We start from the raw sequence: 27,192 nt of genomic DNA, 5'->3' as shown, positions 1-27,192 counted from the left end.
TGTCCATTTTTTATTTGCTAACTCTGGCAACTCTACTTAAGTTCAGAGAAGAGAGCAGGCAGATAGCGGGGTCTGGAATCTCACCAGGCTCTCTCTCTCCACGCATTAGGTATTCCTCTAGAAACTTGGCGTGGAAATGAAATATGATGAGATTAAGTAAAGCCCAGTAGTGTAGTGTTAGTATAGTGTAGTACCCTCGTTAGAGGCGAGGAAACGGAAGAGACATTTGCCTGCACCAGTAGGTGGCAGAGGCGAGAGAAGAATCCCGCAACTGGAAGGAGACCCAGCATACAGTGGGCATTGAGTAACTCCTTGCTGAATGAATGGAGTAAGAGCTCAGTCACTGCCAGGCTGATGCCAGACATGGGGGTGTCCCGGGCTTTTTAGAGCCCACCCCATTTCACTGAACACCCCACCCTCCAGTTCCCTTCCTCTTCCCTTCCCTTAAACGTGGCTGGAAAGAGAGGACCATGCATTCTATATATAAACAGCAGGGTTTTATTCACAACTTCATCAGAGAAGCAAGAAAAACAGCAGGAACATAGGTTGTGTTTGCAACTGCAATATTTCTGGCGAACCAAACGGAAATCACAGTAATGGAATAACAGATTCAAGCTCAGGATTTACATCCAGATGGGGCCACCACTAGGGTTCCATTCAGCAACTTGCCTGGGTGGGCACAATCTAAGCCATGTTGTGTCTGCCCCATTACTGGCATCACTTCTGCAGTATCTGCACCAGCAGCCTCCTGTACTGAAGGAAAACAAAGAGAAGAAATGACCTGGGGAGAGGGGAAAATGATAAAGCCATGCTGCCATTTCTAAGTGCTGGGTGTTTGCAGATGGGGGCAGAGACAGACTCTCAATTGAGGCAGGCCACGGAGCACTTTCTCTCTGAAAGTCCTGAGAGGAATTAGGGGTGGTGGTTTTCTCAGAACACAGCCCCAATAGCACAGGGCAGGCATGACAATTAAAGGAGATCATGGAAGTCAAGTAAAAGTATGGTGTCTGGCACTGGGCCATTGTCAGTGTCCTTATTCCCCCTACCCCAAGCTCTGCCCAGACCTCCCTCAAGTTCCCCCAGCCCCATAGCTAGGGATTCTCTAGTTAATCTGTACGTTTTAGGCCTTCAAATTCCATGGCCCTAGAGGTGATAACAGTCTTCCTTCAGATAGCCAGCCCAACCTCCTAGTCCTTATTATGTGAGGTTCCCAGGAGCTATGCATCTGAAAGTCAGGGATGTGGGCTGGGGCTAGACCTTTTCTAGGGAATGCCCCTCTCTTCTTTCAACATATGCATACTTTATGGTAGACACAGTGGCAGATACAAAAATGAGGCACCAACAGGTACTGCCAGAAAGTACTGGTAAGTGCTCCTGTTTACTGAGGGCTTTCTATGTGTCAGCACCATGCTGCACAAATGACATAATGGGAGAAGGGACTGTATTTCCACTTTATGGATGAGGAAGATGAGCCTTTGAGTAGGTAAGTGACATTCTAAGGTTATATAGCTATTGAGTAGCTAGGTTTTGAGCCCAGCACAGTGGCCAGAGCCCACATTCTGCCACATCACACTGCTTTCTGCACATGGTAACAGTACCAAGGAGGGTGTGTGCAGTAGGGATAGCACTGGGAGCAGCAAATGGAGGAGCAGCCACCCACCCTTGCTAGCCAGGAAGGGTGGCTTACTTCCAGCTTTAGGACCTTGAACCCCATAGATCGTTGGTTTACCACCAAGAGTGATTTGCCCCACTCTGGGAGACACTTGGCAATGTCTGGAAGTTTTTTTTTTTTTTTTTTTTTTTAAAGACAGGGTCTTGCTATGTTGCCCAGGCTGACCTCAAACTCCTGGGCTCAGGGGATCCTCCTGCCTCAATTTACCAAGTTGCCAGGATTACAGGTGTATACCACCACACCTGGCTCAGAAATAATTTTGTTTGTCACAACTTAGGAGAGGCAAGGTGCTATTGACATCTAGTGGGTAGAAACCACAGACATGGCTAAACATCCGACAATGTGCAGGGATGCCCACAGCAAAGAATTATCCAGCCTAGAATGTCAAGAGCACTGGTGAACGTGAACAAGGTTTTAATTCTGTCTTGGTTGCTGACTTCTCTTGCCCTCTCTGGTTCTCAGGGTCCTAGCTCTGGTCATAACCATATGTAAGGCACAGCAAATGTACACTTGGTTTATATAGTAGGGGACATCTGGAGTGGAACAAAGCTGTGTAGTTAGGGGAGAAGATTCTGCTGCCAAGAGGCCAGCCTGTGACTTTAGACTGAGGATGGGGAACTTCATTCCCCTACTTCTTGCTCCATGGAGTCTGGTGGGAAGGTCAGCTTCCTTTCTTTGGAGAGTGTCTCCTTTAAGCCTTGGGACACAGGGAGGGCCCAGAATCCTGGCTTTCTGGGGTTTATACCCATTATGCCCTGGCTGTGTAATCACACCCAATCCTGGGTGGTAATTCCTCCATGCTGGATCCTAGGTGGCCTTAGCTAAACCATCCTGGTATTGGGGTGGAGGCCTGGCTCACCTGGGTTTGGGGTGCTGGGCTGCTGAAGCTCATGCTCAGAGCTTTCTTTATCTGTAGGATCCTGAGCAGATCATGACTCAGCTGCAGTCTCTGGTCCCTCAGGGAGGTATGGGGAGTTGTCCCCAACGGGAATGCTCTGGGGGACTCCAGACTCTTCTTCCCCATGAAGTGACCTAGAAAGGAGGTGCCCAGGTACATGGAAGTCAGGGAGTGAGGATCCTGCCCCAGTGGGAAAGTTCCCCATCTTTCCCACTTTTCACTTCTCTTGGAAGGAAGACAGGAAACCTTCATTCTCTTCACCAAGGAGCCACAAAGACATTGGGGTGGTGACAAAGACTGCTACCTCAGCTTTTCCTGAACAGGTGTAGGGACAGCACAGTTGGAAGGAAGGTGGGACAAACTAGGACCAGGGGGAAACTGCCAGTTGTACTGCTTGCTTGGAGGAGGGTCAGAAAAGGGCAAGGAAAGAAGTAGGGAATGAAGAGGTGCCTGGAAGATGAATGTGCAGAAAGACACACCAGAGGTTATAAGCAGTCTTGCTTAAGGGAAGGACACCGGTTGGCAGTCGACCTAGGATTCAAACCCAGCTCTGCCTTAAACTTGCTAAGAGATCTTAGCCAAGTTACTATCTTAGCCAAATTACTCAACTTCTCTATCTACTAAATTAGATGATCCCCTAGTATCCCCACGTGCTCGGACACTAGGAGGGGCCACAGTGTTGAGAAAGAAACGGGGCCAGAGCGGGGTGAGGGACGCTTGCTGGGGTCCCCTAAGACTTACCGGTAGCCCAGAGGTTGCCCCGCGGGTGCACTCGGATCTTGCTTGTTCGGCCCCGGGATTCCGGAAGATCCCAGTTGAGCGGGGCGACACCGGCTGCCAGCAGCGCGAAGAGCAGGAGGCCACTAAGCCACCAAGCGCCCCCCGCGTGCCGGGCCATGGCCGTACCTACAGCTCCGTCTGCCAGCCCGCGCCCGCAGCTGGCTCCAGGGGCCCGCCTTCCCTCCTTTTAAACCTGCGCCTGGGGCGGAGCTGCAGCAGGAGCCCCGCCCTGCCGCCGGTAGCGGCCCCGCCCCGCACCTGCTCCTGGCGGGGTGGGCACTGCCTCCTCCATGGGTCCTGGATTGAGCCTCCTACCCTCCCGCCGCCCCCGCAGCAAGACAGTTCCGGGACCTTGCTCGCCACGGCCGCTGGCTTTTGGCCACCAAGTAATAACTTCAAACCCTGAGCTTCTCTAGGAGACTAAAAGTGGGGCAAAGAAGTCCTCCTCCTGCACAGCACGGGCATCTTTATGCCACTCAGGCAAGTGCCAGGCACCAGAGGAGCTCCATAATTAATTCTCGACACCCCTCATTCTTGGAGCATCTGGCTCGTCCCACTCCCGGGAGAAGGCATCCGCTGGAGGGCCCGCCTTAACCGTAGGCAGGAGGCAGACATCTGTGGGTCCGGGGAGAGGAAAGAGCATTGGACCAACTCTACTTCACTTTCAAGTATAAAATGGAAATAACCACATCGCCTTATTTTAAAATTTTTTTTTAGATGTTGATGGACCTTAATTTTATTCATTTATTTGTATGTGGTGCTGAGAATCTAACCCAGTGCTTCACACATGCTAGGCAAGCGCTCTACCACTTAGCCATTACCCCAGCCCTAAATCATCTTTTTTAAAAAAATTATTATTTTTTTACTTGTAGATGGACACAATATATTTATATATTTATTTTTTATGTTGTGCCGAGGATTGAACCCAGTGCCTGACATGTGCTAGGCAAGCGCTCTACCACTGAGCCATTACCCCAGCCCTAAATCATCTTTTTTAAAAAATCATTATTTTTTTACTTGTAGATGGACACAATATATTTATATATTTATTTTTTCTGTTGTGCCGAGGATTGAACCCAGTGCCTGACATGTGCTAGGCAAGCACTCTACTACTGAGCCACAACCCCAGCCCTCGCCTTATTTTTTATAGTTTTACATAAACACAATTATTTTGTGGCAGGAAGCAGCAGTTTTATAGGACCTGCCCTTTCACACCCAGCACTAACGTCCTCCTACTTGAAAAGAACTTTTGGATTAGTGGTATCACTTAATGAGAAGAGAAAGACACTATGCTCCAGAATAATCCCATTTATTTTTTTCTTTTTCTTTTTTTAAAAATATTTTTTAGTTTTTATAGTTGGACACAATACTTTTATTTATTTTTATGTGGTGCTGAGGATTGAACCCAGCACCTCACACGTGCTAGGCGAGGGCTTTACTGCTGAGCCACAACCCCAGCCCCCATTTATTTTTTCTTAAACATTTACTGAACACCAATAATCAGAGCCCCATGAATGCCACAGCAGGAGGGGAGTCAAATTCCCTACTCCCAAGAGAGCTATCCCTCTCACTAGAAATGGTACAAGGAGAGACTGATGGAAGAGTGGGGTGTGGGCCAAGCCCTGGGCTCCTTGCTGGACACTGGACAGTATGAATGTGACAGAGCTTACTACAATTATCTTTAAGAATTATTTTTTCTGACTTAATAATGACACCTGCTATTATTACTCTGGCCCTGGCATTTACACCTCTCTGCTTTCTTGTCACAGATCCCCATGGTGTGCAGATATAGCTCTTATCACCTTCCTATAATAATCATTCCCTTTGCATCCATTACACTCCCATCCTACCTTCTCTGGTCCATGGATGTAAAAATTAGTGGAAGCTCATATTTAGTGATTCTTACTTGCTTAAATGCTTGAACGAAATTATTTTATGTTTCTCTCCCTTAACTGGTGGAAACAGGATGAAAGAGTCACTTGCTTAGATATCTCACTGGAGTCTGGCTTCAGGTCTGTTGGGATCACTGTATCAGGTCCCCAAAGCTGTGAGGGCAGATACAGATCTCCCCAAATTCTCAGACCCACTCCTGTTTTACCATCCCATTTCAACACCAAGTTGGGCTTCAATTTCTCAGGGAGGAAAGGGAGTGAACACTGTATTTTTTACTTCTTTCCTGACAGTGACCTGTGACCTTTTCTTACAGATTTATTTATATTAAGCTAAGCTTCCTCTAACACAAGCCCAGGTTCACGGCTCTGAGATTGGCTCCAGAAGCCCTCAGGACTATTTGAAATGTCAGCCCAGCACAGGAAAAAAGGGTCCCTGAGGACCCAGAAAAAGCAGCAGCTCCAAAGCCAGCTATATAACACTGTCCAAGAGACTGGGCTTCCCTGGGGGAGTGGAAGGAGCTACCGCAGAAAGGATGGCTAGTCCAAGGCAGTGCTAGGCTTTGGGTTTAGCATGAGGACTTCAACTGCTCATCACATATATTCCCTATATACATGCTGATGACAAGGGAAGACCAAAGGTTTCATCCCACGGGGAGAGACTCACAGTGTGTTTTCATATCAAAGTATATGGGTTTCATCATATCTTCAGGGTTTACTCATGACCCTTCCAGAATTCTACAACATTCAAGAACATCCGTGGAAAATGGGGAGAAGATTCACAGGATGATCAAAGGATAACCAAAGGGATGAAAGCTATATGGCAAATCCCATTATAACTAGCATCAACAAAACATTTAAAGTAGCCAGGTGCAGTGGTGCATGCCTATAATCTCAGAGGCCTGGAAGGCCTCTGATACATTCAAAGCCAACCTCAGCAAATGTGAGACTCTATCTTTAAATAAAATACAAAATAGGGCTGGTGATGTGGCTCAGTGATTGAGTGCACCTGAGTTCAATCCCTAGCACCAAAAACCAAAAACAAAAACCAAACCTTTAAACTGCACCAAGTTTTAAAATCCAAAACAGTTTGAAATAAAGGACATAAATATTAATGTTTTTTCATGTCTTCATTACATTGAAATCAATTACAAGTAACACCTTTTCATAACTCAGTCTTTTTTGCCTGTTTTCTAAAAACACTTTCATGTCTGTTGATACATGATTGATTCTCAGCGTGGATTTGAAGTAGAAAAGACTAGTACCATGCCCATTTTATAAATGAGTTAACTCACATAGAAAGCAAGTTAGTAAGAGAGGGGAAACAAATGAAGAAAACCAGACTGTAGACTTGTAACACAAGTACAGAGGATGACAGAAAAGGGAAAAGCAGAAATTTAAATTAGACATAAATGAGTCTAGGTGAAGTCTCAGAAACTAGAGCTGTGTAGAGCAGGACAGTGTGAAGTCTGTCCTGGTAGACCTCTGCACACAGTTCTCCATTTGTGTGGCCTGCAGAAATGAAGAGAAACATCTTGGGAATGCTCAGGTCCTGCTCTTTAGTTTTACAATCAAAAGGAGTTTATAAAATCAGGAAAAGAATAGAATCTTCAAGAAAGGAGAAAGGAAGGGAGAGTCAGGGATTTGTGAAAGAATTTCCTGAAGTCAGGGGGAATACATAGGGGTTTTAGCTGTTCTGTAAGATCAGAACAGTAACCATTAAGAAGTACTATTAAGAAGAAATCCACAGATGGCCAAATGCTTGTAATCCAGCTCCCCAGGAGACTGAGGCAGGAGGATTGCAAATTTAAGGACAGTCTTGGCAACTTAGACCCTGTCAAAAAGGGTTGGGGGTGTAGCTCAATGCTTAAGTGCACCTGGGTTCAATCCCTAGTACTAAACAAACAAACAAACAAACCAAAATCAAAACCAAAACAACAACAAAAAACAAGAACTCAGGAAGGAAGGAAAGACCTACATCTAATGAAAAAGGATGAACACTTCAACAGTGGCTAAGAAGCTACTGTTCAGCTAAATGGCTCAAGTGCTCAGGGACACCATGAAAACCTAAGAAAGCAAGAAGCCCCAGGCAACATTAATAATTCATAATTACTTGCATGTAATATTCATGTATTTAAGGAGACATTTCCATAATTGAAGTAAATATGCGTTCAACTCCAAAGAGGGTTAAAAAGGCTTGGAAATCTGGTGGAGAATCTAAGTATTAATAATCTGAGCAAATCTGAGGAGGAAAAACCTTCGGCCAATCAAAAATTCCCATTTGACTTTACAGGGTAAAATAACCGGATTAAGACCTCCAGCATGGTGCTGTGGTAAAAGTAACACAGCTCAAGTCTGATTCTGCCATATATGCATTAGAAGATCTTGGTCAAATCCCTGAACTTCTCCTGACCTCTCTCCTTTGTAGGATGGAGGTTATTTTGAGATTTATAAAATGAGAGAAAGTGTTTGTTGTAAACTATAAAGCACTTAGCAGAGCATCTGGCACATTCTAAGTACTCAATATTATTAGCTGGATCCTAGGAAAGCAAAACCCGCTTTAAATCTGAAGCCCATGACAGAGGGAAATGTTCGCTTGCTAGCAGCAAAGACCACAGTGCTTACACAATAGGGCCTAGCTCTGGCAGCATGCCTATTATATCTTAAGGTGTTTGATAAACCAAAATGCCAGCACATCTACCTAAACTCTTGACCAATTTCAAGAAAAGAATTCTATACTCCACATATGGTTTGAAAGTCATACTCAAAATAATAACATAGCTATTGAGAAAAGAAGATTGTTTTTATAATACAAACTTAAGAAAAAGAAATTTAAAATATTCTTCATTGATGAGGATAAGAGGGAAGTACTTATCAGAATGAAAACGAGGTATGAGATTTTCATGTTTTCTAAAAGGCCATGAGTGGGCTTTTTTCTTTTTTTGGTGCTGGGGATTGAAGCCAGTGGTACAATCACTGAGCTACATGCCTAGCCCTTTTTATTTTGAAACAGGGTCTCAAAAGTTGCTGAGACTGGCCTCAAACTTGTGATCCTTCTGCCTCAGCCTTACAAGTTGAGATTATAGTTGTGCACCACCATGCACAGTAGCCATGAGGTTTTTAAAGATCACAAAACACATTGGGCTGGGGATGTGGCTCAAGCGGTAGCGCGCTCGCCTGGCATGCGTGCAGCCCGGGTTCGATCCTCAGCACCACATACAAACAAAGATGTTGTATCCGCTGAAAAAACTAAAAAAAAAATAAATATTAAAAAATTCTCTCTCTCTCTTAAAAAAAAATCACAAAACACTGTTCTAGAGAGAAGTTGAAAGTTCTTGGCTGATTAGATTATGAGGCTTTTTGCAGAGACTGACAAACTATACCATGTATGGATGAACTTTCTATGAAATTGCTCCATGAAAATCATTATGCTAATTAGAAAAAAAATCACACAACATCACAGTATGTTTCTTGGTTCTCAGGTATTATTACAAAAACAATTTTTTAAAATTCCACAGAGCACAGAAATAACTATTTCTCTCTTTGCATTAGATGCTAAGGATGAGAGTCAAATGTATGGATCTCTTCTAGCAGACAAAAGAATCTTCTGACATCTTATAGGTACTACTCTCGACTCCAATTCCATCCTTTTCTTTCTCCACACTTACTTCATCCCTGAATTCTTCAATAATTAAATTGTATTATGTTAATTTTAGTCCCCCCCCCACCCCAGCACAGGGAATTTGAATCCAGGAATGCTTTATCCCTGAGCTATCCCCAGCCCTTTTTGAAATTTTTTTTGAGAAAGGATCTCACTAAATTTCCAGCACTGGCCTCAGAATTGCCATCTTCCTGCCTCGGTCTCCTAAGCTCCTAAGGTGTGATCCCAGCAGCTTATTGCATCTACATAGGTTTCACCTGGCCCTCTTTAATTATTTTATATTTATCACATAGTGCTAGGTATATCTTTTATGAAACCAAGGCAGTGTATAAATAAATCTAAAATAAGTAAAGTACTATGATATATACAAAGATGAAACTGAAGCTGGTCTTGTCTTGATACCTTCAAGGAACTGGCCTTCCCTGGGGTGGGAGAGAGGGACAAACAGAAAGCAACCACTCTGAGGACAATGTTAAAGAGGAATATGAACAAAGTACAGGGCAGTCCGGAGGAAGTAGCACTATATAAATTTGAAAGCTTAATCAAGAATAAGAAACAAGCAGGGGGCAGGTGTGTATACCCAGGTACTCGGGAGGCTGAGGCAAGAGGATCACAAGTTCAAGACCAACCTGGGCAACTGAGTGAGACCCTGTCTCAAAATAAAAAATAAAATGGTCTGGGGATGTAGCTCAGTACCTTGGGTTTAACTCCAAGTTTGACAAAAAAGAAAAGAAAACCCCTTTTGGGGGCTTTCTATGCATCTATTATTATACTTATGATCCTATACTGAAAAATTTGTTTATGCATATTGCCTTATTAAGGCAGAGTTTCTGGCAAAGCAAGAAGGACTTTGCCTTACTTTTGTATCCTCAAAGACTAGCTGAAACTCTATACATTAAATGCTCAATAAACGTCTGCTGAATGAATTGAGAAAGTTTTCAGCAGGTGAAGTGAGCAGGGACCCCAGGCAGGGACTAGCATAAGCAAAGACAGGTTATGTCTGTACGGTGAAACCTATGTAGATGCAACAATGTGGGACCTGGGGAGAGCCGAGACTGGAAAAGTCCAGAATGACACTTGGAAGATAAGGTTTTTGCCATCTTTTTGGTAAGTCCTGAACATTCTAGTTTCCGTAATACTACTTGGCTACACAGTATTCTTTCCACACCCACTCATCTTGTGTATGAAGGATGCTGTTGTTTGACTTCTAAGAGCCCATGAAGGGAAGAAGGGAGATGAAGACATGCCTAGCCAGCAAACAGACTGAACAGGCTATAGCAACTGAAAGAGGATTGTGAGAAAGGTAGACAATCCATTTAACCAGATAGAATCAGCTGGATCATCTCTGACTCTTAACAATGTTAAATATATTGTCATGAGGAGGCTGACCTCAGGTGCTGAAATAGTCCCCTACTATGTTATGAAAGGTTAGTTGGTCTTGGTAAAACTTATGCAAACAACCACTTTCACAAATACCATCAAGAAAGAGGACACAAGAAGAGTCCAAGAACAAAAAAGAAACAGGATTAACATAAGAAAAATCTGGAAAAGGTACATGCAGCTTAAATGGAATTATGGAGAAATGAAGTTTTCAGATTCAAATTTGGCAAGATCAAGAGAATGTACTTACTAAATAACAGGAAAGCGCAAATCACTTTAATGATTCATATGCTCTACTCCAGAATAATAGTTCAGCAACAATGCTAACTGAAATTACTGCCTATGGTTCCAAAGCATGATTATACTGAACATTTAATATATGCTGCTTCATGTTACCAGGGAAATACAGCATAGTGTCTATAATATGAGACCCTTACACTGGAAAAGTTTCCAATCTGCTGGGGGATCTTGAGGCCATATCCATAAACTTAAACAGTACGAGACAGCCAATACCGAGTGGCAGTAGAATAATTAATTGTGAAGATGGTAAGACTCAAAGACTAGCAAAGATAAGGGTATATATACAATACTAATGTGAAAAATTGCTGGGGATGTAGCTCAGTGGTAGAGTGCTTGCCTAGCACACATGAAACCCTGGGTTCAGTCCCCAGCATGTCAGGGGGAAAAAAAAAAAGATGATAATGTGAAAACCCAGGGAATACAGAACAGGGATGCTTAATGTTAGCTGAATTCAAAGTTTCAAAGGTAGGAGACACATAAAATTTATGGTCCAAGCAACAGACATTTCTGAAAATAAAAAGTACACTGAAACTAATTAGCAGGTGGTAATTATCTAAAATAGGCATACAATGGAACACTGTGATGGGAGGTGAACAGATATAGTAGGAAAATGAAAAATCTAGGGAAGTATTCCTTCACTGAACATATGAACACTGAAGGGGAAGTTTGAGGGAATCACTACAAACTTGAGTTTAAAGATAGAACAATCAAGTGAAAGGGTCCAGGGGGAAGAGAGACAAAAAAACTAGGACTGAGGATAGGCAGTTGGTGTTATGAGAGTAGATAAGTAGCCAAGAGATGATCTCATTATCAAATTCTTAAAGTTTTATAGTTCTCATACTGTTTTCTAATTCCTTTCATTCACCACGTTGAGTCTCCAATTTGCCACACACTCTGCTAAATCTCAAAGAGCTGATACGTCCATTCAATTACCAAATTAAACCTCTCTGGCATTTCTTGCATTTTTCAAAGAGCATTTAAAACATATTTACTAATAAAATCTCATATATTTAAGTCTTATTTTTAGTGCTAATCTACACAATATATAATTAGGAACATAAAATACCTCTTCCCAAAAATAATCTTTTTCTGGTTAATGAAATGGTTCAAATGTTTTTAACAGCTTTGAATACTTTTTCAGAGAGTTTTATCCATTGCTTAAAACAGGAGCATCTAGTAAAGGAGAAAGAATGATACTTTTACTGAAACATGCAAGTGAGGAAAAGTATTGTTTTCCTCCCATTTAGTGTCTAAGGAGGAGAAATTGGAAAGGAAGGAGATACAAATCCAAGGGTGTTTATATCTGGCTAGACAGGATGGCAGAAGACGATGTGATCCCAACTTTGGCCAGGAAAGCACACTATCTCCAGTGGACTGATAGGGCTGAACAGCTATCTTTCTCTATAGATGATTAGGTAGGAAGAAAGAAGGTAATATAGTAATATTCTGCCATTCCACACAAGGAGCTGTTTCAGCACTCTCCTTTTCATGAGAAAATGTAAATATTATATAAGGACAGGTTCAAAAGAGCATTTGTTAACAGTGACTTGACAAATTTCACACACTGTTGAGACCATTAAGCACCCATATCCAAAGTTAGAAGGCTAAAGCCTAGTTAATGGATTCAAGGGTGGCACTGTGCTCTGCAGGGGAGGGCTGCAGAAGTGTGTCTCTGTTCTCATTCCATTAGCATAACAGCACGAACTGACTTCCACCTCAGTTGAACAAATAATAGAACTAGATCATGTAGCCCAAAACAGAAAACTTGCCTATTTTGAGACTTATGCATTAATACAAGAAGAGAATAGAAAGACTTAATGAGTATTTTGTGCTTAAAACATACTGGCTTACCCTACACTTCCTGTTTCCCTATCGGTCTCAATATTAAAAGAAAATGCACAACTGAGCTTTGCAGTCATTGCTTTAAACTCTGCCTTAAGTTTGCATTAGAGAAAAGCAGAGCCACGCACTTAAAAGAACACATTCAGGCAAATTAGAATTTAAAGACAAGTACAATGCTTGCCATCCACCACCCTGTCCTGCCTCCTGCACATGCCCTGGTATACAAAGGACTGAGAATGTCTGAAGTGTACAAAGGGCTATGAGTTTTTACAGGCCAGTGAGATTTTCTGAATCTCTCAGGAACACTAGTTGGGTTTATACACATCTGAGTCACGCCCTAGTGAAGAATCAATTTTATGACTAAGAGATTGCCTATGAACGTCAATGGCTACTTTTGCTTCACAAAAACAAAAGCAAAAACAAAACAAAACAAAAAAATAACAGTATTAGGGCAATCTTCTTAGCTGAAGGGCTCTTCAACCCAAAGCTTTTATATCCCCACAAGGAGTACTAAAACCATCCAAGGAAGGCAAATCTCAAGAGCTTTCTGGACAAACACAATCCAGGGATAAGGGGTTCAATGTGCAAAGTCTTTTATTTAAAATTCTGAAAAGTTAAAGACTTATGACCACCTCAGTATGTGCCATTCCCATTATAAGGAGGAATGACAGTTTCAAACTCGTGCAGAGCTGCATTTTCATTTACAGAACTCTGTAGGCACTTTAGAAGTGAAGCTTGGCTTCAAAATACAAACACTGGGGGCTTTGGCTCAACCTTTTAATATAAAAATTCACTGATGTACAAAAATGTGAAAGTGTGACAATGACAACATATGAAATTCTGTGATTGAAAGTCCCCTTGAGTGCACTCTAGTGCACACGCACCCGCCCAAACAGATTCTGGCGTGGAAACATAAACTAACATAAACCAGGGCTACTGAGAAGCGCCAACATGTGTGTTCTCCATTCCACCAATCACAGACCAACAGCTACTCCAAACATTCAGTAACAAAAAGTACGGCATCTTCCCAGGAACAGCAAGGCAGACTTCTTACTCACGATGGACCAGCACGAATAAACCCAGCAAAAAAAGTACTGCATACTACAAAATAAAGACAGAAACACAAGTCAGAGATGCTTTTAAAAGTTCTTAAGTTCTCAGAATCAATTAATAAACTAGACTTTTTGGCCATGATATATTTAAACTATTATTTTTTCATGTTTCAACCATAATCCACTTAAAGTTTCCGAAATTAAGCAAAAGATCACTGTTTAGAGGCTTTAACCCAGGACCTCATGCATTCTAGGTGCATAAACTCTACCACTGAGTTACATCCTCAGCTTGAAGTCACTTTTTTTTTTGGTGGTGGTACTGAGGCTTGAACCCAGGGTGGGCACTTTACTATTGAGCTACATCCCCAGTCCTTTTTATTTTGAGATAGGGTCTTGCTAAGTTGCCTGGGCTGGCCTGGAACTTGTGATCCTCCTGCCTCAGCCTCCAGAGTAGCTGGGATTATAGGCATGCACCACAATACCAGGTCCAAGATCACATTTTTAATGAAACATATGGTATAATCTCTCACCTTAAATTTAGGATAGTCATTCATGAGGATCGTCACAATTCCAATATAAGGAACAAATCTAAAATAAACAAAAACATGATCATCACAGAATTTCCTAAGCAAAGCAGCTGTTATCATTTACCAAACATCCATATCTTTCAGAGAAAACTAATTTTCAGTTCACAAAGATCCTTTGTATATATTATTCTATTTATTCCTTCCAATAGCTCATGATAGGGAAGTTAGGAATATAACCATTTTATAGATGAGGAAACAGCTGATCATGCCCAAGGCACATAGCTTCCTTGTGGTGAAACTGCTACTAGACATGAGAGGTCTTAGATCTCTAGTTGGTAATACTGATACAGGGTGTGTCTTAACAAGCTTTAGGGAGCTGTCAACCTAGTTGGGGAGACAAGGCAAACACAGCCAGAATATTACAAGGTATTTCATGTTAAGTGGCCACAAAGTAAATGTAAGAGCTCTTATATAGATGTACTTAGGATTTCACTGCCCTCTTATTTGAACCACCTGTAATTTGGGTTTGGCCCTCTTTAATCCTGAAATTTAAAACAGTTTAAAACACCATACAGAACAAACTAATCTCAGCCTCCATCTTTCTTTACATGTCTACAGCATTTGACGTCGATGACCACAACTTGTCTTGAAATCTCTCCTCCTTGGATATTTTTTATCTATCTATAACAAATTTGTTTCTCCACCTACCTCTGCTATCATACAGAAGAAAGCCAAAGCGGAAGCTGATCTTTGTACACTTTGTAACAGCCCACAGATTTTTATTCAGGGCACGGACAACCTTCGCACCTTTATCCCATGCCAAAGGCAGCCGAAACAGAAATTATCTCCCATGTAACACTTCCACCATCAAAGCCTAAGGTAAATTTCAAGAATGGACATTTTGTCTTTGGTGTATTTCACTTCCTAATTCCAGTGGCTTGGGAGGCTGAAGCAGGAGGATCACAAGTTCAAAGCCAGCCACAGAAACTTAGAGACCTTGTCTCTAAATTTAAAAAAATATAAAAAGGGCTGGGGATGTGGCTCAGTGGTTAAGTGCCCCTGGCTTCAATCCATGTTTTTTAAAAAAACCCACAAAAATACAAACAAACAAAAACGTCCCTTACTCCTGTCTCCTCTCCTCACCCTTTTCCTGTTCTCTCTTCCCACAAACTTCCCTTCTACATACATTGGTGTTTCTTAAAACTTAGACCTCCTTTGTCACAATCATTTGAATGACTTGTTAAAAATGCATATTCTTGCCAGGCACAGTGGCACATGCCTATAATCCCGGCAGCTTTGGAGGCTGAGGCAGGAGGATCATTGAGTTTAAAGCCAGTCTCAGCAAAAGTGAGGCACTAAGCAACCCAGTGAAACCCTGTCTCTAATAAAATACAAAATAGGGCTGGGATGTAGTTCAGTGGCTGAGTGCCTGAGTTCAATCCCTGGTAACCCCCCACCCCCACCCCCAAAATGCATACTCTTCAATCTTCCCCAGATTTACTGGGTTAGGAAATCTCTGAAAGATGAGCTCCAAATGATGTTCTTGCACACTCAATTTCAAAAAGTCTAGCTCTAGTGTGAGGTACACAGCACAGGTGTGTGGTGAAAAGAATATCAACTCTTGGGGCCTATGTCTTAGTTTCAACTCTGGGTCCTTCAAGAGCTGAAAAGTGACAGTCTCTATAGAATGGTATTGCTAAGCTCTAGGAGGGAAGATAGAGGCTGTCTATATTGTTTTATACATATTTTTAAAATTGCAATATATGTCTTGTCATTTTTAACCCTTCATAAAAGCAATCACTTTCAGTGAAGGTAAATCATCTAATTTAAGGACATAATGGCAAATGCCTCACAGTAAAATGCAGATTAAGACCTATAAAAACATCTGTTTTCTATAAAACATCAAGCTAATTCTGATCTGATGACCAGCAGCCATTCTCATAGGTAGAAGCTTTCTTCTGTTATCTCCACACAATGGTATATATGCCCAAAGAAACACAACCACAGACCACAATTTGCTTAGGAGAAATTCATGGAAACTTTTTTGTTGTTGCTGTTTTTGGCTTTTCCTTGTCCAGTATAGGTTAAAATGAAAGCAACCTCATCTTTTTTTTTTTCAATATTTATTTTTTAGTTGTAGTTGGACACAATACCTTTATTTATTTATTGTTTTATATGGTACTGAAGATTGAACCCAGGGCCTCGAACGGGCTAATGCTCCACCGCTGAGCCACCACCCCAGCCCCAAAAGCAACTTCATCTTTATGGGTAATATAAGAAAAACATATGGCAAGCCAAACCAAAGAGTTAATTACTTGTACCACTCCTTTCTGCCATAGACAGAGATAGCAGAATTAATAATGAAGTATATAAAGCGGTATCATCAATTATCTTAAAGGCATCAATCGTACTTTTTCCCTATTCTGCTCAGGTAAACTCATATATTAAAGGAGAGTTGATGATAAGCAGAACAAGGTTTAAAGTAAATAAAATAAATACCATTCACAAGGCCAACTCCAATAGCAGCCTTCGCCAAGTTAACACCTAAATGGTAGAGTATGGTTGAACATATTTCCCTGGGAACTCTTGGGATCAAAGGTGCTATTCAGAAATAGCCTCTTTGGCTGATGTTTTTTTGGGGAAAAATGATTAAAAAGAAAAGATCAAACAGTAAAGGAGATAAGCTTCCCAACCCTGAAAAAAAAAAAATTAAGAGGAGAACCCAGAACAGTTTTGTCAGATATTGAAAGGGATCTTAAGGGAATTTGGACCCCAGCAGCCAACTAAGAGAATATGCAATTATCCAAAATGGATCATTTTGTTTCTAGAATGATCTGTGACTTGTTTCAAGTAAAAATACATTTTAAAAGACTTATTTATAAAACTGATTTCAGTCAACAGAGAGCTCAGATACTCTGCTCCTTATATCTTATATCTATATATTTTAAATTTTGGCTTAACATGTAATACTGGTACATTTTTTCAACATTTTTCAAATCAAGGGAGTTAGCATTTCCATTTCTTTATCATTGCTTTGTTTGGAAACTTCAAGCTTCTCTATTATAGTTCTTCCTTATATTTTTGTTCTTTTCTTTTCATTATTAATACTTCTATTTCCTGATCTTCTGCCAGGCTTTTAGCCTTTTCTCTTGTTGCTCTTTGAAAAAGAGGTCCTCTTGTGTTTTTCAACTTCCTGAATTTAGAAAGAATCACCCCTACTAAATGCTTAATGGGGCCAATATCAGTTTCATTTTCTAAAATTGTTTTTACTATATGTTACAAGATGAATGAACCCTAAAAATTAGGACAAGTGAAAGAAGCCAGATATAAAAGACTAAAAATGGTATGGTTCTGTTATATGAAATACCCAGAACAGGCAAATCCATAGAGACACAAAGTAGATTAGTGGTTGTCAAGGGCTGCAGGGAAGGAGGGGATGGGAAGTGACTGCTAATGAGCATGGAGTTTTATTTTGGGATTGATGGAAATGCTTTGGAATTAGTGGTGATAGTTTCACAACCCTGTGAATAAAATAAAATCCACTAAATTGGATACTTTAAAATGGTGAATTTTATATCCCAATATATGAAAATTCTATTTCAATAAAAAATTTTTCTTAGATAATTTTGATTTGGGGCTTTAGGCCCCAGTGTACAACTGTTCAAAAAATCAAAACATTTTTTAAAATGCCTAAAGGGATGTTTGTACCACAGTCACAAACTTGTCTGCAGAAAAACTCTATTGTCAAGGTTTGGCATAGCCTGACTTATCAGCTTAGTGTTTTATAAATACAATTTCCACAAGAGAATGTGATAAATTACATTACATGTCAAAGTAAGTGGTGGTATAATCAATGGAAAGTGAATTTGTACAGTCAAGAGTCTGTCCTCCTGCTGTTCATGTACTGTATGTTTATACTTCATAGAAATTTACTTAATACAGAGAGTAACAGACTATTACTTTCTTTTCTTTTCCCTCCCTCCCCCCCTTCCTTCCTTCGTTCCTTCTCCCTCCCCCCTCCCTTTTTTGTGGTACTAGTGATTGAAACCAGGGACATTCTACCACTGAGCTACAGCCCCAGTTCTTTTTATTATTTGGCAGGGTCTTACTAAGTTGCTGAGGGTCTTGTCAAGTTGTCAAGACTGGCCTCGAACTTGTGATCTTCCTGCCTCAGCCTTCTGAGTCACTGGGATTACAAGCATGTGCCACCACAGCTGGCTGCATTGTTTAATTAAAAGCCACCAAAACATTGTATATTTTTAAAGGTGGCAGTATAGAAATATTGGTATGTATAGTTTGGGATTTTTCAAAACTTCTTCAGAAAGATAAGTTACTTCAGTGAAAGTCTGGCTTCCCCAACATTTTAGAACATGGTATCTTTTATTCAACAAAGGGCCAGAGTGAGAATACACAGCTGTAATAAATACTTTAGAATCAAGACCCACATAAAGGGAGACACATGTAGAAGCATACATAAAAGTATGGCAAAATTTGTTGAAAGACTTTAACATATACATGTTTTACCCAATAGTTCCACTGATTGGAATTACTGGCATTACAGTAATCCCAGCATCTTGGGAAGGTAAGGCAGGAGGGTTTCAAGTTAAAAAACCAGCCTTAGTAACTTAGCGAGGCTCTAGGCAACCCTGTCTCTAAATAATATACAAAAAGGGCTGTGGATGTGCCTTGGTGGTTAAGTGCCCTAGGTTCAATCCCCAGTACAAAAAAAAAAAAAAAGATTGCTCGGGCAGAGGCACTGAGATATATATAACAAGGATGTTCACCATAACATTGTTCACAATTAAACAAAAAACTAGATTAAAAATAGAAGCAAAAAACTAGATACAGTCAGAATATCTAAATAACAGGAGAATGACTAAATAATAGTATGATCTATTAAAATAGTTGTTCCTCCATACATGTGTTAATGTATCTAGAAACATATCTATTAATACCTGCATCTTTATCTCTCTATATAAAGACTTAAAAGAACTTAAACCAAAAGGCTAACAATAAATACTTATAGAAGTAGAGAAGAAGGACAGTAAAGTGACTTTGCTTTTTGATGACTGGTATTTCCTTATGTATCTACATCTATCTGTTTTTTTGCAATTAAAGGGAAAACAAAAATACTCAAAGGGGTTGACAAGTCTGAATAATATTAGGGGCATCTTTGGAATTGTGGGAGATGGGTACTATTATTTCTTGAAGCACTGATGACTTAATTTGGATTTGTCTGTCATAATAAATGAAATTCTCCTAAAGCAGGGGCATAAGTACATGTGTGTATGCGTGTACACATGCACACCAGCCCTGAAGGTTCTAAAATCTGATCTTTTTGGCTCAAAAAAGAGCATCTCTCATGCTATAACTGAGGCAACTTTCACTTGTAACCTGCACTTCAGTCTGTACAGTACAATTTTTCATTGTGGTGGCCTGCTTATCAGTGTAATAACTCTGGATTCACACAGTCTATTATAGGTCAGAAGGACCACAGATTGTGATAGCATTAAGAGTGCCATGAAGCACTGAAATAGTGAGAACCAGTAACCACCCTGTTCAGCAATGTTATGCCAGTAATTCTGGTGTGATGGTTAAGAGGGTAGGCCCTGGAGCTGCCAGCCACTTACTACTATCAGTGTGATTTTTGATAAGTAACCTAATTCCTCTGAGTTTCCTCATCTGTAGAATGGGAATATTAGGGTTGTTCCAAGGTTAAAATGAGGTAATACCTATAAAGCATTCACAATCAGTCTCTGATAAATAGTAAACCCTAATGAAGGTGAGTTATTGTTAATACTATTAATAACATTAAGGTAGTTAACAATTCCATACTTCTTTATACCAGTAACTTACAATTCCTGTTCTCCACTGATCTGTTCTCCTGATAAAATCTGAAATAAACAGGCTTAATATAATTTTTAAATTTCATATTACCTCATCAATTTCAAGACTAGAAATAAAACAGTATGGAATAAATGGACATGATAAAATTAATTTAGATGAACACTTTTAAGTTGTTGACTCAGTAAATTCCTAAGAAATTATTTCAGGAAGCAGGATTAATACTGTTCCAAATCCTCACAGCCTTACCCAATACAGACAACAGAGCATAAAAAAAGCACCCAATATTTCTTTTCTTTTTTTAAATTTTTTTTAAAATATTTTTTTAGTTGTCAATAGACTTTTATTTTATTTATTTATATGTGGTGCTGAGAATCGAATCCAGTGCCTCACACATGCTAGGCAAGTGCTTTACCGCTGAGCCACAACCTCAGCCCCGCACCTGATATTTCTTGAGCAAACTGAATAAATATGAATTTTTAAATTGTCACATCCAATTCACTATCTCTTTTATTGTACCCAAGTTCATCCCCATATGGGTAAATTTTAAGAAGCACACTTTTCAAATGACACAAATATGATATGGTGAAACCAGGGCCAAAATGCTACGTATTCAGTTGCAAATGATCAGATAATATGATTGAGAGGGCCATGTTTCAAGTGACATAAAATTTCAAGACGTTCCCCTCTATACTTACCCTCTGGCTCTCCCCACAACATCTTTTTTCTCTAGCCAGTGTTGTCCTTGTTTATAGAGGCCTCGGTCATCAACAGCATTATTATCTCCTTTGGTCAAAAACTTGATATGCCCATTTTGCCTTGAAAGAGTAAGGTGAACTCAAGTCATTACATACCTCTTCATGGCATGTGAAAGCACAAAATATGCTCTTGTTAACCCAAAATTCCTGTGGCACTGAGGTACATTATCACAATTCCTAGCATTAAAATAACTCTTTAACTAAAAAATATAATTACTGTGTTTAAAATAAAGATTAAAAACAAAAAGTTCAATTTTTTTTTAGAGTGAGAGAATTTTTTTAATATTTATTTTTTAGTTTTCGATGGACACAACATCTTTATGTTATTTTTATGTGGTGCTGAGGATCGAACCCAGCGCCCCGCATGTGCCAGGCGAGCGCGCCGCCGCTTGAGCCACATCCCCAGTCTCAAAAAGTTCAAATTTAGGAACTGAAATACTATGCAAGCATTAAAATTAAAAACAAAGTTGTAGAAGAATATTTAATGGCACTGGAAGATCATACAAATTTTACTAAGTGAAAGAAAGGTTACAAAACACCATGTACATACTGGGGAATGAAACTGACCAAATTATGTTATGTGCATGTATGAATATGCAACAACAAATCCCACTGTTATGTATAATAATAATGCACCAATTTTAAAAATAGCACACAGAATCCATCTCATTTTTAAATTTTTAAAAAATTATGTGTGTGTGTATGTTATAGATAGATAGATAGATAGATAGATAGATAGATAGATATTTAGTTGTAGGTGGACACAACACCTTTATTTTATTTATTTATATGGGATGCTAAGGATTGAAATCAGTGCTTCACACATTGCTAGGCAAGTGCTCTACTGCTGAGCCACAACCCCAGCCCCAGAAACATCTAGTTTTTACAATAAAATACATACAATAAATTTTCTAGAAATATTAACTGAGTAAAGCAATACAGGATGTAACTGACAAAATGTAGACTTTCGGAAACAACAGAATGACCTAGTTACTTCAAATAATTTGCAAGAAACAAAGAAAGTTGAAGAAAGAACCTCTAGATGAAATAAGACTATAAAAACACATCAACCTATTTAGCCAAGGACTTTATTTGAATCCAGATTCAAATAAATTGTTAAACTTATGACCTATTTGGGAATTTGAACAAAGATTAGAAACAATGATGTAAGCAATTACTGTTCTTTTTTTTTAAAGTGTAACTGAGATAGAATAGAATGAATAAAGAGGTAGAAAGGAGACAAAAGAAAACAGAGACTGTAGCTGTAAATCTAAAAGCCCCACGATCAGACTTTACTCCCCAGACCTGATTTTTCCTCTAGGACTATTACTCCCTAATTTCTGAGAAATCTATAAATCTTAGAGTTACTGTAAATTTACTCATGTATGAAAATTAGCTAATTTTGATTAAAGCTTTATTAAGTGCACATTATGTGTTTTTAGATTAGATAAAACAAAGGGAGATTCTGGTGGGGGGGGGGGGAGGAGACCAGGGATTGAACTCAGGGGCACTCAGTCACTGAGCCACATCCCCAGCCCTATTCTGTATTTTATTTAGAGACAGGGTTTCACTGAGTTGCTTAGTGCCTTCATTTTGCTGAGGCTGGCTTTGAACTTGTGATCCTCCTGCCTCAGCCTCTGAAGCCACTGGGATTACAGGTGTGTGCCACAGCACCCGGCAAGGGAGATGTATTTTAAGAAACCTATAAAACAGGCACATTCCAAATGTTATGTAGATAGAAGAGACAAGTGAAGATCCTGGAAAACCAGACCACCATAAATATCATGTAATTCATGACCAAAGAGCTGAGTTTGGCAGAATGTCCTTGTTACCAAACACCTACCCACTCTCCCGCAGAAGAGGTGGGGATGTAGCTCAGTGGTACAGTGCTTGCCTAGCATGCATGAGGTCCTGGGTTCAATCCTAGTATCACACACAAGAACAATAAAAAAGAAGTACCCAAGGGCTGGGATTGTGGCTCAGCAGTAGAGCGCTCATCTAGCACTTGTGAGGCCCTGGGTTTAATCCTCAGCACCATGTAAAAATAAATAAATAAAATAAAGGTATTGTGTCCAACTACTTCTATTAAAAAAAAAAGAAGAAGTACCCAAGACCCCCAAAGCATTTTTAACTCTTCAGAGGGTGGTCTTCATTCAGAATGTATCTTCAGCTTTCACTTTCTAATGAAGCTTTTTTATGGTATCAGGGATTGAACCTAGGGATGACTACAACTGAGCTACATTCCCAGACCTTTTTATTTTTTATTTGGAGAGAAGGTCTTGCTAAGTTACTGAAGCTGGCCTCAAACTTATGATCCTACTACCTTAGCCTCCTGGGTCCCTGGGATTACAGGTGTATGCCATGATGCCTGGTTCTAATAAAGCTATACTCTGCTAAAATCCAAATCTGTGACATGTCGACATGTCATGTACCTGGACGATCCCCATAGAGGTCTCCTTTGCTTCTGGAGAAAACTCTTCAGAACCCTTTATGGTGACATAACCACACTAATTGTTAAGTTTTATAAAAGTTTAGTAGTAAAGCTTGGTAGATACTTACTGAAATGCTTATACATGACATGATATGATATCAAAGATTTGATTCAAAATAATATAGGAGAGGGGGAAGAGGAGAGAATGTAGATGGGGCAGAATTGGTTCCACATTAATTATTATTGGGAATGGTGATAGATACATGGGGTTTATAATACTCTTCTGTGCATGTTAGAAAATTTCCAAATTCAAAAAACAGAATATAAAAAAGTGTATTAAACAATATATAAAATAACATACATAAAGGCATAAACAGTGGCTATCTATGACTTTCTGTAGATTACCATTCTTTTTTTCTTTCTCTAACCAACATATATTACTTTACTAGAAAAAGAAGCTAACTTTAAAAGAAAAAACACCCCAATTCATTTTTTTTTAAGAGGTGAGAGGGTGAGAGAGAGAGAGAGAGAGAGAGAGAATTTTTGATATTTATTTTTCAGTTTTTGGTGGACACAACATCTTTGTTTGTATGTGGTGCTGAGAATCGAACCCGGGCCGCATGCATGCCAGGCGAGCGCGCTACCGCTTGAGCCACATCCCCAGCCCCCACCCCAATTCTTCATGCTAGGATATACAGGAATAGAATCTTGCTTGATCAGAAACTGTTAATTTAATTCTACTAGAGAACTATGAGGCTGATAGTAATTTAAATTTTTAACTAAAAGCAAAGCATATTTTATAGTCCAGCCTAAAATTAATTCAAGTATTTGAGCTAACCACTATACTAGAAAAGAAAATAAGCTTCAAATTTCTACTGACTAATATTCACTTTAATTCTAAGTCAGAAACTGCCTCACTAGACACTAAATCTGCAGATGAAACTAAATTGGGAGGTGTTGCAAACACCAAAGACAGTTAAGTGCAAACTTCACATCAAAAATGGTATTCCAGTAATAAAAAAATGCAAATATATACAGAGAAAAGTAACCTGTAGCTTACAATTCAGTAAGTGAAAGAATGTCTGAGAAATCTTGGAGGGTAAAAGAGGGTAGGTAACAGAAGGGTCTGGCTGCTATAGTCCAAGTCAGGAGCATCAGGAAGAAAGAATCAGTTCAACCAGGAAAACACATCAACTGCATAGATGCTGAAAAGTGAAATCAGATATGAAGACAAAACAAAAAACAAACAAACAGGAAATGCGAAACTCTGCATGGAAGGAAGGGAATGCTACTGATCTGGGCTATTTCCAAAGACTTGATGTGTCAGCAAAACAATCAGATACAACCAATTTTCCTCTACTAGCCTGTAATCAGGAGAGATCACAATAAGTTTTTTTGAAAAATCATAGCTATCCATCTGCTTAATGGTGGAAAAAATATTCTCTGGTGGTGAACAGCTCTTATTAGACCTATTAAGACATACTCTAGCACTTCACAATTCATTGACTCAAAATAGTGATTGGAGGAACATTTATATAGGACTCCTCCCCTGCTAACACAGGGACCAAATATTTAATATGATCTACCATCAAGGAGCTCAAAAGCATTAAAATTTAATTCATTCATCACAATACTGTGACACTAGGAAGGAAGAAATAACCACTTCAAAGATGAGAAAAAAATAAGACCCCAAAAGCCAATTAGGGGCAGAATAACGAATCTGTATACAAGAGAAAACAAAATAAAACAAAACTAAGGGCTCAAATCAGTCATCCCAATGGCCAAATTTCCCCTTTGAAATAATTAACTGGTCTCATGCCAGTGTTCAATATTATCATATTATAATACTTCTTAAAGACTGAACTTACTTATATTTATATACATTTGGTTGTCAACTGACCTCACATTTAAAGACAATGTTAACACTATTAAACCAAATAATAACTGCCAACACCAAAAGGAAAAAAAAAACCCATGATCCCAACAGGTGTTTTCATCACCCCAAAAGAGGAAACTGAAAACTTCTGAAAATTAATAGAATCTGTTACCTAAACAAGATGGTAATTTGGGGGTATCTCATGAATATAAAATAAATCACCCAAAACCCCTGATTATAAGTGCCATACACCTTAAAATTTTCAGATTTCTGTTAAAAATTATTCTAAAATTTAAGGAACTTGTAATTAACATATTATCTGTCAATAAATCTGTCCTGAAACAAGATGAACTTTAAAAAATATATATTATTTATTTACTTATTGATTTATTATTTATCTGTTTATTTTACAGTACTAGGGGTTGAACCAAGAGACCCTTTACTGCTGAGCAAAATCCTATTTCATTTTATTTTGAGCCCTTTCTATTTTGAAACAGGGTCTTGTAAAGCAGCCCAGGCTGTCCTCAAACTTGCCATCCTCCTGCCTCAGCCTCCTAAGTCACTGAGATGACAGGAGTGCACCACCCCACCCAGCTGTAAAACCTTTAGAATCATGTCAGGATGGATGTGGGGCATAACATCTAGGGAAAAAATTTCACTCTGTGTCTCAACTGCCTTATCTGTAATATAAAGAGCTAACATTGAGCATGGTGGCATAGGTCTGAAATTCCAACAATTTGGGAAGCTGAGGCAGGAGGACCTCAAGTTTAAGGCCAGCCTCAGCAACTCAGCAAGACCCTGTCTCAACATAAAAAGGGCTGGGATGTAGCTCAGGGTAAAGTGCCACTGGGTTTAATGCCCAATATCAAACAAACAAAAACAATCTAAAGGTTTATAAATATCTTTTCTGGTTCTAAAATGTTACAATTCTATATTTAAAGACATAGTTCATACTTCAGAAATTTTGAGTTTTAAAAGTTGATGAATTTATTCTAACTTATTTGAAATGTATGTTATAGTTACATTGTCTTATAGTTCTTTTTTTTTTAAGATCAGAACTGCTTTATTCCATTATATCATAAGAATTTTTATAGGATCAATTTTTTATCATGATTATGGGAGTTATATCCATGCTTACTAATTGACAGGGAAGTAGAGAAGAACCAAGAAAAACCTCTGGAAAAATCAAGGAAATAAATAAATTAATAAATAACTACTTCAAGTTTTCCAAATGTTCAAATCCTCAGATGTTCATAAAAATGGACTGGGCCCAGTGGTTTCTTGTTCTATAATAATTGTTATGCTATCAAAACTAAAGACTAAAAATAATAATAATAATAATTAAACACTAATAAATGTTTAAAAACAGGAAAGAGCAGAGCATGGTGGCACATGCCTATAATCCTGGCAATTCAGGAGGCTGAGACAGAAGGATTGCATGTTCAAGGCCAGTCTCAACAACTTAGCATAGCCCTAAGCAATTTATTGAGACCTTATCTCAAAATAAAAAATAAAAAGGTCTGGGGATGTAGTTCAGGGATCAAGTACCCTCCCCATTCAATCCCCAGTCTCCCAAACAAATAAACAAACAACAAAAACCGAGAAAGACATAATGTGTACCTACTTTTCATGAATCTTTAAGACTCGGTGAACTATAGGAATTTCTCTTCCTTCTATTCTAAAAACAACAATTTCTCCCACTCGTATGGGATCTTCAACTCTATTTGTTAGAAAGAGAAGATCTCCTCTATGAAATGCAGGTTCCATGCTGCCGCTGGGAGAGAAAGAAAAAGCATGAGGTTAAATTTACTTTTTAAATTAGATATTCAACACTAAGTCAAAAGTATCAACCTTTTACTATACACAACACTTTAAGAACTATCTCTTGGGGCTGGGGATGTGGCTCAAGTGGTAGTGTGCTCGCCTAGCATGCGTGAGGCACTGGATTCGATTCTCAGCACCATGTAAAAAAAAATAATAAAGATATTGTGACCACCTAAAACTAAAAAATAAATATTAAAAAAAGAACTATCTCACCAAAATGCATATTTTTCTTAAAATACATTTTTAGAAACATTAAAAACTTTGCTGTACATTGAAATCACAGGGATCTTTAAAAAAAAAAAAAAAAAAGAAAGATGCCTGCTTCCCATTCCCAGACTTTCTGATTTTGGCATATGACCTAGGCATATGACTTTGGCATGGCCTGAACTAATAAAGAATTTTTAAATTATTGGTCTTTACTAACTAGTTCCATTTCAAGCATTTCTATTCAAAGGAGC

General features: G+C 39.3%; 3 protein-coding genes across 5 annotated transcripts in view; all 3 read right to left on the bottom strand.

Moving 5' to 3' along the window:
* Nucleotides 1-27,192, bottom strand: part of Znf774 (zinc finger protein 774) — a 596,184-nt gene that overhangs the window by 105,973 nt on the left and 463,019 nt on the right.
* Nmb (neuromedin B) lies at nt 476-7,305 on the bottom strand. Of its 2 annotated transcripts, none has more exons than XM_027920164.2 (3): nt 3,312-6,378; nt 2,532-2,704; nt 476-748 (listed from the first exon to the last, which is right to left on the bottom strand). In XM_027920164.2, the coding sequence occupies exons 1-3, from the start codon at nt 3,466-3,468 to the stop codon at nt 617-619; spliced, it is 462 nt and encodes a 153-aa protein (XP_027775965.1). In that variant the 5' UTR covers nt 3,469-6,378; the 3' UTR covers nt 476-616. The 2 variants fall into 2 exon arrangements, with proteins under 2 accessions (XP_027775965.1, XP_027775974.1); XM_027920173.2 differs by having other exon boundaries at nt 616-753; nt 3,312-7,305.
* Nucleotides 12,999-27,192, bottom strand: part of Sec11a (SEC11 homolog A, signal peptidase complex subunit) — a 38,925-nt gene continuing 24,731 nt past the window's right edge. Inside the window, exons 3-7 of one of the 2 annotated variants that reach the window (XM_071608584.1) lie at nt 26,535-26,684; nt 20,544-20,663; nt 19,858-19,895; nt 14,005-14,062; nt 13,381-13,523 (exon numbers count right to left, since the gene is read on the bottom strand). In XM_071608584.1, coding sequence (XP_071464685.1) covers nt 14,037-14,062; nt 19,858-19,895; nt 20,544-20,663; nt 26,535-26,684 — 334 coding nt within the window. In that variant the 3' untranslated portion in view covers nt 13,381-13,523; nt 14,005-14,036. Of the gene's footprint in view, nt 13,524-14,004; nt 14,063-19,857; nt 19,896-20,543; nt 20,664-26,534; nt 26,685-27,192 lie in introns of both variants that reach the window. The other variant, XM_027920157.2, reaches the window with a different exon arrangement.

Source organism: Marmota flaviventris, chromosome 2 (assembly GCF_047511675.1).
Source record: "Marmota flaviventris isolate mMarFla1 chromosome 2, mMarFla1.hap1, whole genome shotgun sequence".
Classification (NCBI taxonomy): domain Eukaryota; kingdom Metazoa; phylum Chordata; class Mammalia; order Rodentia; family Sciuridae; genus Marmota; species Marmota flaviventris.
The sequence above is the reverse complement of the archived record's forward strand: the minus strand, read 5'-3'. Positions and strand labels throughout refer to the sequence as shown.

What these genes read in the sequence shown, in the direction of transcription:
- Nmb (XM_027920164.2), bottom strand. Translation starts at nt 3,468, where the DNA reads ATGGCCCGGCACGCGGGGGGCGCTTGGTGGCTTAGTGGCCTCCTGCTC. An exon ending in GGGCAACCTCTGGGCTACCG is followed by an intron (nt 2,705 to 3,311) that starts GTAAGTCTTAGG and finishes CCTCCTTTCTAG; the next exon opens with GTCACTTCATGGGGAAGAAG. An exon ending in GCCCAGCACCCCAAACCCAG is followed by an intron (nt 749 to 2,531) that starts GTGAGCCAGGCC and finishes CCTTCAGTACAG; the next exon opens with GAGGCTGCTGGTGCAGATAC.